The sequence below is a fragment of the Podarcis melisellensis genome, assembly GCF_964234715.1.
Source record: "Podarcis melisellensis genome assembly, chromosome: 14".
NCBI lineage: Eukaryota > Metazoa > Chordata > Lepidosauria > Squamata > Lacertidae > Podarcis > Podarcis melisellensis.
In genome coordinates this window covers 11065864-11081251 of record NC_138546.1, presented here as the reverse complement: position 1 = coordinate 11081251, position 15388 = coordinate 11065864, and the positions used below count along the sequence as shown (strand labels likewise).

The following is a 15388-nucleotide window of genomic DNA, read 5'->3' as shown; positions in this document are numbered from 1 at the left end:
CCCTCCCAAGAGAGGTGAGACTGGCTCCCTCTCTGCTCCCCTTCTGCCAGCTAGCTAAGACCTTCCTGTTCGGAGAGGCTTTTGAAAACTAAGGAGCAGACTGAAGATGCTGATCACAGGGCTAGTATCAGGGCAAGCTATTTTAATAACTGGTTTTAAATGTGTTTTGATGTGTTTTAAGTATTGTTTTTAACAAGTTTGTTTTATTGCTTCAGGTTGCATTTAAATGCAAGCTGCCTTGAATCCCAACTTGGGAGACAGGAGGGATATAAATATACTCAGTAAAGAAAATAAATAATGGTCAATGCAAATGTTTAGCACCACGGCTGATCCTCACACTTCCACAACTCAAATGCCACCTAGAGATTTCAAAAACACACACTTTGATTTACACATTTAGGTTTGCTTGTGTGTGTGTGTGTGTGTGTGAGAGAGAGAGAGAGAGAGAGAGAGAGAGAGAGAGAGAGAGAGAGCAAATCGTATTTAGTTCATGAAATATATAGATCCCATAGATCTACTAGAAGAGGAAATGAACATTTAAAAAAAAAGTTATAGGGGGTACTGTATGTAATCATTCCAGCCACATAAAAGGAAGGCTAACTTACAGAGCTTCAGACCTTGGGAATGAGAGTCTAAAGATCCTAGCATATTCTTGAGCACCCCCTGCACAGCATCTCCCAGGACCACAAATTCTCCAGTAGAGCAAACACATTTGAAATGAGGTGGAAAGGTGGCTCTAGGCTAGAGCCAATGACTTGGCAAGCACACACATCCTTCAAGGTTGGCCTCTTTGCTGTCAGTAAAAGAGGGTGGTGGAAATTGAAAAACAAAACAAAACATTCTGCCTGCTGCCCTTTTCACTGGCTGGGGGATCAAAGTAGTCAGTTCAGAGACTCAGCTGCATTTATTCTGCAGTCCCAAGCATGCTTACTCAAGACATAAATCGCATCAAGCTCAATGGGGCTTAATTCCAACTCCCATTGGCTTAGCATTTCATGAGTGCGCAGAGCAAGAAATGCCCAGATTCAGCTTGCAGAATTTCCCTTTCATAAAATACACCTTGTGCCAGAGGAAGGCTAGAATCTAAAATGGCAAAGAACAGATGCTCCTTACAAATAATAGTTTTCATGTAGTGCTGCTCTATAAATAATAGAAAGCAAAGCTGGTTAACAGAAAACGAATAACAGTAGCAAAATACTTCCCAAATTGCCCCCTTAAAGGCCAATTATAGCAACTGATTTAAATTATCAAACTCAAATGGCAAAAAAAATTAATAATTTCATGAGTACCAGACACCCCAAAGTTTAAATCACATCACTTACACAGATGCTTCTAATTTAGGAAAAATAAACATATAACTCTTCTAACAAGCACATTGTGCATTTTAGGTGTAAACCTGGACTACTCTGAGATTTGTTTTCTCATCTAAATAGTTTGATATAATTGTTTTCCTACTCAGTTAATGAATTAGGTATTTTACTGAATTAAATGCCACAAAAGGATTCTTAACATAATTCTGTGACATTTATAGCAGATAAAGGAAATTACCCAACTCTCTTTCACTCACTAGGCTGCTCCCTAATTCTTTCTAAATGCTCATATACTATTCCAAAGGGCAACAGAGAACACTTCCCTTCTCCCTCATTTTTCATATTCACATGGATTGCAAAAGCTCCTACTTCCACTGTCCCTGTGATGTCTGAATTCTGGAAGCTGTTGTTGCTTAAACAATGATTAGTGAGAACAAGCCAAATGCAATTGTTCTCACTAACCATTGTTTAAACAATCCATAGTGCCCCAAGTTTGGATGCTACAGGGAACTGTGGCTAGTTTGAAAACAGAAGAAGATTTCAATCTCCTTGTAGATATAAAAGGGAATGAGATGAAAGAGGGTCCCACCATGGGGTTGGTTCCATGGTAAGTGCTTTAATTAAAATAGCAGGCAATATTAATACAAGATATTGAGACAGCAACACTGGAAAGGCAGTGATTCCTTCATTGCGATTCCTTGCCTAGGAGCAGAGAACCAATGATCTGCAAGAGCCTATCCGATCCTGGTTTGGATGAGCTGGGAAAGCATCTCCTCTTGTGCCTTCTGTCCCCTTCTTGCTCTAAATCAGCAATCATTTCGCTTTTGCTTCCTGTCCCCGTCAAGCCATTTGTCCTCCAGGACTTGCTCCAGCCTCTGCTGGGTCACAGCGAGGGAGGCTACATGCATTCCTGAAGTTCAGTGTGGCTCATTTTCATAGCACAGTTCCCCATTACATCTGAAGCTTGCTTTGATTTAGAGGGGGGGGGGGAGAGAAAAAACTTTTCTTGAAGGCGTAGCAAGCATCATTATTTCTGATGCAAATTTTGGATAGAAAAGGAATTGCAGCCATTGTAGAGCTGAAGGGATCTCAAGGGTCATCTAGCCCAAGCTGCAGCAATCACAGCTACTAAAGAATCCCTTACTGATGGACATCCATCAGTCCAGTATATCTGAAGGAGCGTCTCCACCCCCATCTTTCTACCCAGACACTGAGGTCCAGCGCCGAGGGTCTTCTGGCAGTTCCCTCACTGCGAGAAGCCAAGTTACAGGGAACTAGGCAGAGGGCCTTCTCAGTAGTGGCACCCACCCTGTGGAACGCCCTCAGGCCACCAGATGTCAAAGAGAACTACCAGATTTTTAGAAGACATCTGAAGGCAGCCCTGTTTAGGGAAGCTTTTAATGTTTGATGCATTACTGTATTTTAATATTTTGTTGGAAGCCGCCCAGAGTGGCTGGGGAAGCCCAGCCAGATGGACGGGGTATAAATAAATTATCATTATCATTATTATCATTATCATCTAACCTCTGCTTAAAAACCTCCAAAGTACTATTCCCAGATGAGCCAGAGCAGAAAGCATTCAGTGTCTGGATCACACAATCTGTAGGGTGAAAGTTAACCACAAACTGTATAAAAACCACACACCTGTTGTGAACTGCCCTTTCAGTTTCTGGAAGACAGGGTCTTGAGCCGTCGCCTGGGCTCTCCTCGCTAGCGACTCCGAAGCAGCGCTGGAAAACATGGTGGAGACATTGGAGACGTTCTCCAGACCAACACCAAAGGTGCTGACCAACTTCTTGACAAAATTCAGTGTGTGGGGGGTGATTTTGGCATCTGAAACCGCTCCACTCTTCTCAAAGGCGACAGAGTAGCACTTGGCCAGGCCTTGCTGAAGCTGTCGAAGGACCTAACGCCATCAAACACAAAAACAGAATGGAAATAATGAAGTAAACATTTGGCACCATACAGCAACATTCTGAGATGGAGTCACAGAAAGCAGTGCTCTCCCCAGCCGGTTTTGCTTTTCTGTCATGTAGTCTAGACTGCAATCCTGAGATCAGGGACTGACTTGGGGTTATTTTGTTGGTTTATCTGTAAAAAATGCTCCAGGAGTCCTTTTGCCTGAAAAGTGGGATAAAAACCCTTTAAAATAAATCAATACACATGTGACACATTTCCAGCGTGTTGCAATTCCTAGCTTTTTGGACGCAAACCTGTCTGCATAAAGCCAACTTTCCTGCACTGCTTTTTGCTTGTCAGGAAGTCCAAACAACAATTTTAGACACACATTTATTTCTGAAATGTTCTATATTTTACCCTTTGGTTGCATGAATCCTTCGCGGAAACTGCTGTCGCTTTTCGGCATCTGGTAAATAACTTTGAAAGGTCTGCTTTACTTGCAAAGTGCTATATACATACTTAAATAAAAAATGGGAAGTAAAGGAGGAAAAAGTCAATGGGAGGCAGGGGTGGCTTGTCCATTAAGGCAAATGGGGCACTGCCCCACCAACCTCAGCCTTTATTCTTCCAAGAGTGGCTAGAGAAACCCAGCCAGGTGGACAAGGTATAAATAAAAAATTATTATTATAATTGTTAAGTCCACATGTCTGCCTTCCTACTCAAAACCAGTCTAGGTGGTAGCACGACCTGTCAGGTTGCTCCGGCTGCTGCTGAGTCCCAGTGTTGGCACTTGCATAACTCAAGAGGGTGGAGATGGAGACAAAACTAAAATTAACTGGCTCTGCTTCCCGTTTGGTCTTATACTTACTATTGGGCTCCCTGCCTTCTGCCCAATAAGCTACTTTGGCTGTGTCTGAGCCCAGGCTTGACAAAGGCCTAGAGCACCAAGTCAGTCCCAAGAAATGCAAGCCCCCCTGAATCAGTGTGCAAGGTGCAAAAGCTTGAAACGATCTCAATACCAGGAGCAGGGGGAAGCAGGATGGTGACATACAGGCCTCCCCCCACCTACGTGCGTTTTGCTCGCATGTGACCACGTAGCACCCAATCTGATATGGAACCCGGGAAATAATTACATAAATCCATTTCAAACTGCGGAAAGAGCAAAAATTGCCCGAAAAGAGCAGGAAAATGGCTAGCAATCCCAGGAGCCTTTGCAACTGCAATCCCAGCAGCTTTTGCACATCACCCTCCATCGATGAGGAAGACTAAGATTAGATTAGATTAAGTTAGATTAGCCTCAACCAGAGCCAGGGCCTTCTCAACACTGGCTCCAGCCTGGTGGAATGCTCTGTCTCAGGAGACCAGGGCCCTGCGGGATCTGCTCTCTTTCCGCAGGCCCTGTAAGACAGAGTTGTTCCACCTGGCCTTTGGCTCAGAATCAGTTTGATTCCCTCCCCCTTTTTCTTTTTCTTTTCCCCTCCTATGATGAGATTTCTCCCTAATTGTTTTAATATTGTATCTTAATCTTTCAAATTGTATTTTAATCAACTTGTTTTTATTATTGGTTGTTAGCTGCCCTGAGCCCAGTCTTGGCTGGGGAGGGCGGGGTATAAATTTATTATTATTATTATTATTATTATTATTATTATTATTATTATTATTATTATTAGCCACCATTGCCACCTGTCTGGTCAGTGCTACTTGTTTTTTAAACAGTTTTTCAAGGGGTTCCTGGGAACATAACCCCGGGCGTAAGTGGAGAGACCCCTGTACATGTTTTTAAAATTCCAGTTCTAAATGGAAGAAACATACCTCTTCGTGCCAGTTTTCTCTGAACCAGACCATCTGATCCACTATCCCTTCCAGAGAGGAGAGGAGTGTGGGGTGCAATTCCCTCTGCATGTGCATAATTCGGCTGCAACGCCACATGGGAGCTGTGGCTCTGATTGGCCCAGGGTCCGAAGCCGAATGGGACTGGTTTCCGACTGAACTTGGCTGCTGCTGTCCGGAATCTTACAGGGGATGGGAAAATTCCCAGAAAACACCATTAGCACTACAAAGCACCCCAGAACCTTAAAAATAAGTTGCAATTTCTCTGTAAATTAGAAAAGAAATTGCAATCCCGCTACATTGACAGGCACATTATTAACACAAAACGTTTACAAGAATTTCCGCCGCAAACAAATACTTCCTGTTTCCACTTCAATAAAGCTGACAAAAAGAAAATATTTCATAGAAGACCCACACTGGAAAACAGAAATAGCTTTATGGTCCTCAACTTTCTTCCCCTCCAACTGCTTGGTTTTGGTGTGCCAGGAACTGCTAAAACATATTTCTAGAATAGACGTTCAGAGTAGCCTTTCCATTCATAAAATCCCACAACATGTCTGGGCTCCAAAGTCACCATTAGCCACAAGGAAACAAGTCATTTCCGAGAAAGACTGTCCAGAGAGAATACTGCAATATCATAATCTGTTTTAAACAGCAACCAAATGCTGTCTAGCAAAAGGGGAGAAAAGCCTAAAACTTAAAAACAAGCTATGCATTAGAAGCCATTTGTTTTAACCCTGTTATGCATTTAGGATATTTTCATGCTCCTATATTATTATTGTTTTGTTGTTGTTACTATACAGCCCTTCATCTGAGGACCACATGGCAGTTTACAATATAAAGGGGTGAGTTAGGGAAATGACCTAAAGGGTCAGTTATGAAATGTTTTTAAGTCTAATTCATGCCACTGCACAATCCACATGTTCTCCTACAGTAGGGGTGTGCGTTTGTCAATCATTCTATTGCAGTGGTTCCCAATTAGCTAAGTATTGCGGACCCCCGTTTTTCAAAAGCCAAGCCGTGTAGCCCTTACTTTTGAAAATTTTGATATCTGTATGGTACTTTCTGTTACGCGAAGGGTGACACAGACTTCTTGGGTATGTGGACCACCATTTAGGAGCCACTATTCAACAGTACTGTAGCCTCCTGGTGCACTGCACCTTAGATACCAGGGGTGTAGATGACCCCAATATACTGAAACACAGTCGCTGCTGTCATGTTGGTGCAACATTTATATATATATATATATTTATACACACACACACACACACACACACACACACACCAGGCTTCTGTAGAGCCTTTTATTATTATACCTCCAGGACATTTTGAATGGAAGGAAAATGAATTTGGGATCTGTGAGATCTGATATGAATTAACAATGGGGTAGGAGGGATTACAGACCTCAGATACTATCCTTGTATAGTAATAACAATCCACAGTACAATTACACTTTAAAATATTGAATTCAAGTGATCATCAGTAAAGGTAAAGGACCCCTGGATGGTGAAGTCCAGTCAAAGGCGACTATGGGGTTGAGGCGCTCATCTCACTTTCAGGCCGAGGGAGCCGGCGTTTGTCCACAAACAGCTTTCCCAGTCATGTGGCCAGCATGACTAAACCGCTTCTGGCTCAATGGAACACTGTTGACGGAAGCCAGAGCACACGGAAACGCCGTTTACCTTCCCGTCACAGCGGTACCTATTTATCTACTTGCATTGGCATGCTTTCAAACTGCTAGGTTGGCAGGAGCTGGGACCGAGCAACAGGAGCTCACCCCATCGCAGGGATTCGAACCGCTGACCTTCTGATCAGCAAGTCCAAGAGGCTCAGTGGTTTAGACCACAGCGCCACCTGCGTCCCTTGATCATCAGTACATATGTATGTATATATTTGTTTAACCCCTCCCCCAAAAAAACCCTATGACTTAACTGGGGTCCATTTTATTATCAGGTTTTTGACACATGTTTTGTAAGCATAAGGAGGTTGAACAAAGAAGCTGCCTCTAGAAGCAAAGTTGAGTCAAATTGCCCAACTTGAGAAAGGGCCAAGGACATCATGGTATGCCTGCTGCTTACCACTTTTGTAGCGCTCCCGCTGTTCTATCTTCAGTGTCAAGTAGAGGGTCCGAATAGGGAAGTAGACTGCCTGGGGATAGACTCGCCCAACCTATTTTGCCATAATAAAAAAAATACATGTGAATTCTCAACGGCCTCATGAAAAATACTGTGATCCAAACAGATCTGCCAACTGATTGATGCCTAAGCGTAACTACTCAAAAATATTTTTTAAAATAATGATATATACAGCAGGTGAAAGTACAAGTAAAGGGCCCGTCTGGGCAATATTTCAACACAAGTCCTGAACATGGTGGGGAGCAATAGCATATTTTTTCATACAGCTTTTATTTGGTTTTACAAATTCATTCACACTCATATTCACAAATAATAAAGACTACACAAGATTCTTCCGAATCTCAAGGCTTCCCTCCTCCCCTCCATGGGTTCTTTGGGTAACCTTTTAAACTGCTTATCGTTAAGTCCATCTAATTTATAATCCTCCATTGTGTCCAAGGTCTATATATCATTGCAAGAGTTATTTAAAACCAGCAATAGCATATCTTACCCCCTTGCCCACCTGGTGTGCTGGTCCACTATGCACAATTAGACATTTTGTGCTTCATTTCTCCCTCCCTCCCTCTCTCTCTCAGGGTTTTTGTTCTTAATTATATATTGAAGTTCTTCGTCTATGCAAATCATCCTCTTGAGGGGAGATCTTTATCCCAGGCTGCTATTATCCCAGGGAACTATTTGAAAGGGTTTCTATATGTGGACACTTGTTTTTAAATGTTTGCATTTTCATATATGGAACCATCTTAATTGCTTTATACACTGGTACCTTGGGTTACAAACACCTTGGGTTACAAACGCTTCAGGTTACAGACTCCGCTAACCTGGAAGCAGTACCTCGGGTTAAAAACTTTACCTCAGGATGAGAACAGAAATCGTGTGGTGGTGGCGCAGTGGGAGGCCCCATTAGCTAAAGTGGTACCTCAGGTTAAGAACAGTTTCAGGTTAAGATCGGACCTCTGGAATGAATTAAGTTTGTCACCAGAGGTACCACTGTATATGCAACTGCTTTTTATCTCTTTTTTTGGTTTATAGACCTTAACTGTTTTATAAATTGTCTATCTTATTGCTATAACGCACCCTGGGACCTTTAAGGTGAAAGGGACACGTAAGAAAGCTAACTAACTAACTAACTAAACGTAGGGATCAGATTCTGATAAAGGCATCGCCCAATCTGATATAAAAGCCGCTCCAAAAGGGTTATAAAGGGAAGCTGACAAGGATTCTATCATATTACTTTGTAAGCCAGACATCTGCATAATGAGATAGCATACAGAGCACTAAAAAGATCTTACTGATGCAGATAAAAAGAGAGAGGCACAGAAAGACAGCATTTAGTCTTTAAATAAGACCACAATTCCCAATGAACCCAGCACGATGTGTTAGCTGGGCCCATTAGAGCGTAACCTTATCTCACAAAATTGCTGCTCTACTGGGTGAAAAATAGCCACTTAATGTAAAGGGATACCACTTTCACCAAGCAGAGGTTTCATGACTCCTCCGGGGAGAGGAGGGAGGGAAACGGTGAACACACATTAATGTGCCATTTTTGCCTTTAAATCTATACGTCTTGGTATCTATTAAATGATAGGAACAATATATCTGACCAGATTCTATGAGGCAAGGCAGACGATAAGATATGGCGGGAGGTTCCTCTTGCCATCCTTTTTATCAAAAAATATACCGAACCTGCTTCCAAAGGAACTGGAATGTCACTTTAAAACGTTTGCAATGAATTAACTCCCGCCTGTAATGGCCCATTGGAGATCAGCATAAAATGTACAGTAATGACAGCTGGAACAGTCTGATCATGGTGAGGATTTCATTTCTGTATTTCACATATTTAAAGACTCCTGATAAATAAAAGCCTAACTTGTGCTATACCAACACCATTGCTGTGATAGCGCCACCAGAGATTGCGGTCTGCAAAAGCAAATCACTCTTTGACTCCATTTGCACAGCATGGAAAGCCATACTATAGCTTGCCAGGATTGCACCAATGAGCAGGACTGCACACATGTGAGGAGCTCACAAACACTTTGCTCCTCATTTTTTGCAGTGTGTATGTGGGTGTCTGTTACTCCTACACCATGGGTAGGCAAATTAAGGCCCGGGGGCCGGATCCGGCCCAATCGCCTTCTCAATCCGGCCCGCGGATGGTCCGGGAATCAGCATGCTTTTACATGAGTGGAATGTGTGCTTTTATTTAAAATGCAACTCTGGGTTATTTGTGGAGCATAGGAATTCGTTCACCCCCCAGCTACGCAAACACATGCTACCCCCTTTTTTGGGTAGTCTAACACAGTGTTTCCCAACCGGTGTTCCGCGGCGCACTACTGTGCCGTCAGACATTGGCTGGTGTGCCGTGGGAGGGAGGCGGGCGAGTCGGGCGGTGAGAGGCGGCGGCGGCGAGGATCCGCGTCGAGCCGGGGGCGGCTCCGCGGTGGTGGTGCCGAGCGGCGGGGCAGCGCGTGCAAAAGGGAGGAGCGCGAGACAGCGGAGGAGGAGGAGGCCGGCATGTCCGGGCAGCAGCAGCAACAACAGCAGCAGCAACTCCCGGCGACGGCTCCTCAAGCCCCGCCGCCGCCCCCTCCTCCGCCCGCTATCGCCGCCACCACCACAACAGCCGCCGCCGCCTCAGTTGCCGCCGTCCCTCAGTCCCTCGCTCTGCTGCCTCCTCCCACCCCCAAAGCTTGGAGGTTCCCCGGCAAGGGGGAGGGAAAAAACTTTCACTTTCGTGCGTCCCTCCCGGCGTGACGCTGCGCGCTGACGTCATGGGGCGGGGCTTTAATGGTGGTGTGCCGTGAGATTTTTTTTCAGTAAACAGGTGTGCCGTTGCCCAAAAAAGTTTGGGAAACACTGGTCTAACATCACGACAAAATGAAAATATCAGATTCTGTCTCTCTGACATTAACCCGGAAGTAACTGCAATATAATTTGCAAACTCAGTGGCTGAGTTTTTAATCAAAGGTATCTCTCAAAGTGGTGAGCGGCACTATTTAGCACGAAGAAACACCAATGAAAATCCCCGTTATTACGTATTTTTACATGGCTGTTTATTTGCATATATTTTAAATTTTTATATATGGATTTTTTATGGTAGCCTATATCTGCAATGCCTAATAAAGGTTTGGCGACGTAAGGATAACATAAAAAATAATCAAAGCGACCAAAAATGCATATATGAAGTCTTTTATGGTCATACTTCCCTGTGTACATAATGAAGGAAGGCTGCTCAATTGTAAAGCAGTCCTTTTGTTTTATATCTTGTGCCATTCTAAATTTATTGGAGAGTTTCTTAAATTCCCAGAGCTTAGTTATACCAATTCATCAAAGAGGCTCCTTCCATGAATTTCCAATACCTAGTTACAATAAGTCTTGGTACAATTAACGGTGATTTAAAGCATGCATCTGCATTTTGCCCGCAAAAAAGAAAGAAAAGAAAAAAGGATTTAACAAAGCCAATTCTGGGCAAACCGTTTTCAGTCTTTTGCCAAAGATGGGACATCATAAATAAAAAGGAAAAACTTTATCCTGTAATCAGCTCATGATCTGCAATTTTAGATTTTTTTATGTGAGGGTTTTTTTAATGCACATACTGTATGTATATATTTATGATTGCTGTAAACAACATCAGTATTTGTTTCAAGGACACTGCGATATGCAAATATTTTAAGTAAGTAAAATAAATAAATAATCTTACATGTTATCTGCCGTTTGATCTGAGTTTTCAGAACTATTTTGTGTGGTTCATCATTTGCAAATGACTTCATGCGCAATTAAAAATATCCCTATTTAAAGACTGCAGTTGAAGTAGTGATTTCTTTCACAGATATGCATCCCTTCTGGAATCATGGTATTCAATGCCATTTTATCGTTACTAAACCCATTAAACACCATCAATGAAAATACACAACACACAGTGTAACAGTTTCAGGGCGGGGGGAACTTTAAAAATACAATTATATTGCCTTCAGTTTTACCTTTAAAAAATGGATAAATAAAAAGCTTATACTTCTAAAGTATGAGAAACAATGAATCAGGCATTATTGCAAACTCCCCTACCTGACTAATAAGGTTTAACAGAAGTTTCCCTTCTGACCCAACCAGACAGGTCAACAGCTGTGGAATCCAAGCCAGCCATTGGATAGGTGGGACTCCAATGCAGTACTTGTCAACAGCATCTGCTAGCGTATTCTTGTCATCATCAAAGCTCAGTAGCCAAAGGACCTAGAAGAAAAGAGTGAAAATGAAAATGAAATCCTTTCATAGGAGAATGGATAATGACATTTCAATATCCCCCACATGGAAAGAGAGTTTGGGCAAAGGCTAAGTTCTGGTTTTTGCATGCCGTCACCCCCCTCACCTTTGTCACATCCATTAATTTCAATGGGTCTACTCTGAGTAGGACTAATGCTAGATGCAATAATAGTTGGAAGGCACCCCAAGTCTAGTCCAACTCTCTGCAATGCAGGAATCTCAGCTATCCAATGCCTCTAAGTTGCCATAACTTAAAACTTTATTTCAGCAGCTAGGTAGACAGTCTCCAAGGTTCTTAATGAAGGGAAAGACCTTTCCATTTAACAGGAAACCAATCTAGTGAGCAACAGGTATCAGAGAAAGTGTGATATGACTATCTTCCAGTCCAGAAAGATGTAAAACGGGTCTGAAAAGGGTTAACGAGGTCATGATTATTATGCCAAATGCTGGCAGGGAAATCCACCTTCGGCTATAAAAATAATAAACAAACAAACAATGGGATAGCTTCCAAACTATATTGGAGACAATAAATGTCAGATCTGTAAGATATTTTTGTAAGCTGGAGAATTGTTATTAGGTGACTAACAAATGCAAAAAAATAAGCAAAATATGAAGTCAAATCCCCTAAATAGTAATATTTGGAAAGAAGTAAGCTGGCAGAATTAAATGTAATGTGCAACAGCTGCAAGATTAAAATCAGCTCTGTTCTGCTTCACAGCTAAAAGTGTGTAGTGTTATGTGTTTACCCCAAAATGCCCATTAATACACAAATGCAAATCTAGTTTGGTAAAAACAGTACATTTTCTTTATTTTTAGATAACCAGCAGGTCACGTTTATGCACACTTTACATTTAAAACGAAAGCAGTATTGAAAGACTGCAAGAGCCATTTAGGAACTCACATTTGAATTAGTTTGGCAACTTGCCCAAACAAATCTCTCTCTTTCTCTCTCTCTTTTAAATACAGGGCACAATAGTAGTCATTTGTCAAAGATTAGGGGAGAAATCCATTTTAGAACCTTTTGGATTAAACCGAAGTTCAACTGAAGCTCAGGTGCTAGAAGCTATAATCCATTATTAAACTTCCATTTCAGCAGATAGAACTGGGTATGTTCTGGGGTGCGCTTTAGATTTTTTGAAACCGGGGCCACAATAACGATTGTGATATTATGGCTAGTTTGGATATGTTAAGAAATTCAACTGCTATATTATAATTTGCACAGGGAGAAAGCAAGGCTCTTCGTCTACCTAGCCCAACTTCCACTTGGCCACTTTCCCAGTAAATTCCAACAGCAGTCAACACCGTGCCTTCTATACACTGTCGGACGCCCATTATCCACAACTGGGTCCAACATCTGGACCCACCCCACTGCCCACCCCTGCTCTAGAGGGAACTGAGAAAGAAAGACACCCTTCTATTGGCCTGCTTTAGCAGCTGCTTACTCCAGCTTTTCCTAATTGATATAGTCTTTCTCTACCCCAGTAACTCAGCTTTCCTCAAACTGGAGCACAGCACACATTTGAACTTCAACTCCTCAATACACACACACATTGCTGTTGATGTTGGCATCCGACTGTCTCTGGAGACAATGGAGAAGGTCCCTGGAGGTGAAGTCCAACCGCTGCATTAAGCAGCACTGAAGTGACCTCAAATAAAAATAAACGCACTGGGAACCAGGGAACCCCACAAACTGAATCTGAATCTGTTCCAGGTTTGAAGTCATTTGGATGTATACATCCAGGGTTCTTAAAGTAGGAATAAAGTAATGGAGGAGGGGGGATGTGGCCTCAGGAGCATCTGGGTAGTTCATTATGTATCAGGGTAGAATATCTGAGTCAACTGAATTTCCCCCTCTTTCCTTGAAAGCAGTTGATGGCTACAGATAGTTTCACCTCTCCATCCCCCAACCTAAGTCAGCTCTGGCTAATTGCCAGTTGGTTGTGGAGACCATTTCTTTGCCATGATAGATGGCCTTGGGAAAGGATCAGGAAAGCTGACAATGCCTATTGCGCACCCGTCTTCAAGGATGACTATCCTCAAAATGAAAAAAATAAGGCAAGAGAACACCCAATCTTTTGTTTCCCTAAACTCTGGTGAGCTGTGCTAGAATGCAAAAGGCCACTGTCCACACAGCTAGTGTGCATGTTGATTTCCTCCAACAACGTGTCTGCCGTTTAATGCTTATGTTCACCAACATCTGCTGAAGCCCTGAGTCTGTGTTTAAAACATATGAATCGTGCGCCGTATCAGCATCCTTGTCACAACAGCCCATTCTGTATGTCAGGCAGAAACGCCGGAGCTCCTCTTATAAGCCACATACACAAACACCTCTGTGTTCACGATATTTATTTTATTTTTTTAAATTTCTATATTGCTTTATGTTTTTAAGAAAAATCTCAAAGCAGTTTAAAGGTAAAGGTAAAGGGACCCCTGACCATTAGGTCCAGTCGTGACCGACTCTGGGGTTGTGGCGCTCATCTCGCTTTATTGGCCGGGGGAGCCGGCATACAGCTTCTGGGTCATGTGGCCAGCATGACTAAGCTGCTTCTGGCGAACCAGAGCAGCGCACGGAAACGCTGTTTACCTTCCCGCCAGAGCGGTACCTATTTATCTACTTGCACTTTGACGTGCTTTTGAACTGCTAGGTTGGCAAGGAGCAGGGACCGAGCAACGGGAGCTCACCCCGTCGCAGGGATTCGAACTGCCAACCTTCTGATCGGCAAGTCCTAGGCTCTGTGGTTTAACCCACAGTGCCACCCGCAGTTTACAGCGTATTAAATCAATAAAACATAAATAAAACAATCTGAAGTAAGTCAAATATAGAGTATATAGTCAAACAACATAAAAGAAAACTAAAATATTATCTTAAAGAGTTCAGAATGAGACATTACAAAGGAGGTCAACTACAGAATACATATATAACATAGTAGGGCTGGTGAGTCTGGGCCTCGCCCCCTAGGCCAGATGGAAAGGGCCTCACCTTTGCCAAATACTTCCTGGACTTGCTCTCATTCTGATGGCGACAGGCATGCAGGTAGCAAGTGATGGCCGAGACCCCGAGATGCAGCTGACGCTCCTTCACAAATATATTTTCCAAGTAGTCTCCCCACATCGCCCAGGCCTTCACTAGAACGTCGTGCATCTGTACAGCTGCAGAGAAGGCTTTGTTTGCTTCCTCGGACCTGGGGGAAACATCATGGGGCAGGATATTTGCTGAACTTTAACAAGAGCAATGAACAACAAAGAGAGAATGGAATGCAACAGCAGAATCCGTAAATAAAACAATCAAGATGGTTCTTAGAAATGTCTGGAGTTTTCCATACTAAAAATAAAAATATCCTTCTGTTGCTTTGTAACAGGTTTCACCAACCTGCTCCCCACTGGATGTTTTGGATGACAGCTGCCATCAGCCCCAGCCAGTGAATAGCAGCGATAGTCCAAACATCTGGAGGGCACCGGGTTGGTAAAGGCTGCTTTATAATAAAAGGAAGTAGCTGTACTTTATATCCTAGAGGCGAGAGGAAGCCAGTGCCAATTCCCCACCCAAATTATCTGTCTGCTGGATGAATTCATTCCTCCTATTCCTCAGCCTAAAGCCCAACATAGATCTATTGCAACTCCCCCCTCCGCTGAGAAACTGCACAAATCCACAGTTCCCTTCTGGGGAAGACACAAGAAACCTATTTCAGACATTATGACAATGCAAAGAAACAGGAAGCACAAGGTGTCAGCACTTCCTGTTCCTTTGCATCAGCACAAGTGTCAGAAGCTGCTCTCAGTTTTACTTAAGTTTGGACCGCATAACCTGGAGTAACAGCCTGCAGCAATAAAAAAATTGATGGGACCAGGAGAAAAACATGGCAAATGGAAAATAACCTTATCTGTCAAATAGCTTATTAAACAGCTAATTAGCCTGGGTATTACTCAGCCACTTTATTTTTTGCTAACAGCTTTTCGTGT

General features: G+C 42.9%; 1 protein-coding gene across 4 annotated transcripts in view; it reads right to left on the bottom strand.

The window, feature by feature from the left end:
* The window catches only part of TRRAP (transformation/transcription domain associated protein), a 159371-nt gene that overhangs the window by 34134 nt on the left and 109849 nt on the right, over positions 1-15388 (bottom strand). For all 4 annotated transcript variants that reach the window (XM_081889018.1, XM_081889020.1, XM_081889021.1 and 1 more), the window contains 5 exons: positions 14409-14610; positions 11234-11398; positions 7118-7208; positions 5022-5221; positions 2955-3216 (listed from right to left, as the gene is read on the bottom strand). In XM_081889018.1, the coding sequence (XP_081745144.1) occupies positions 2955-3216; positions 5022-5221; positions 7118-7208; positions 11234-11398; positions 14409-14610 (920 nt within the window). The remainder of the gene's footprint in view (positions 1-2954; positions 3217-5021; positions 5222-7117; positions 7209-11233; positions 11399-14408; positions 14611-15388) is intronic.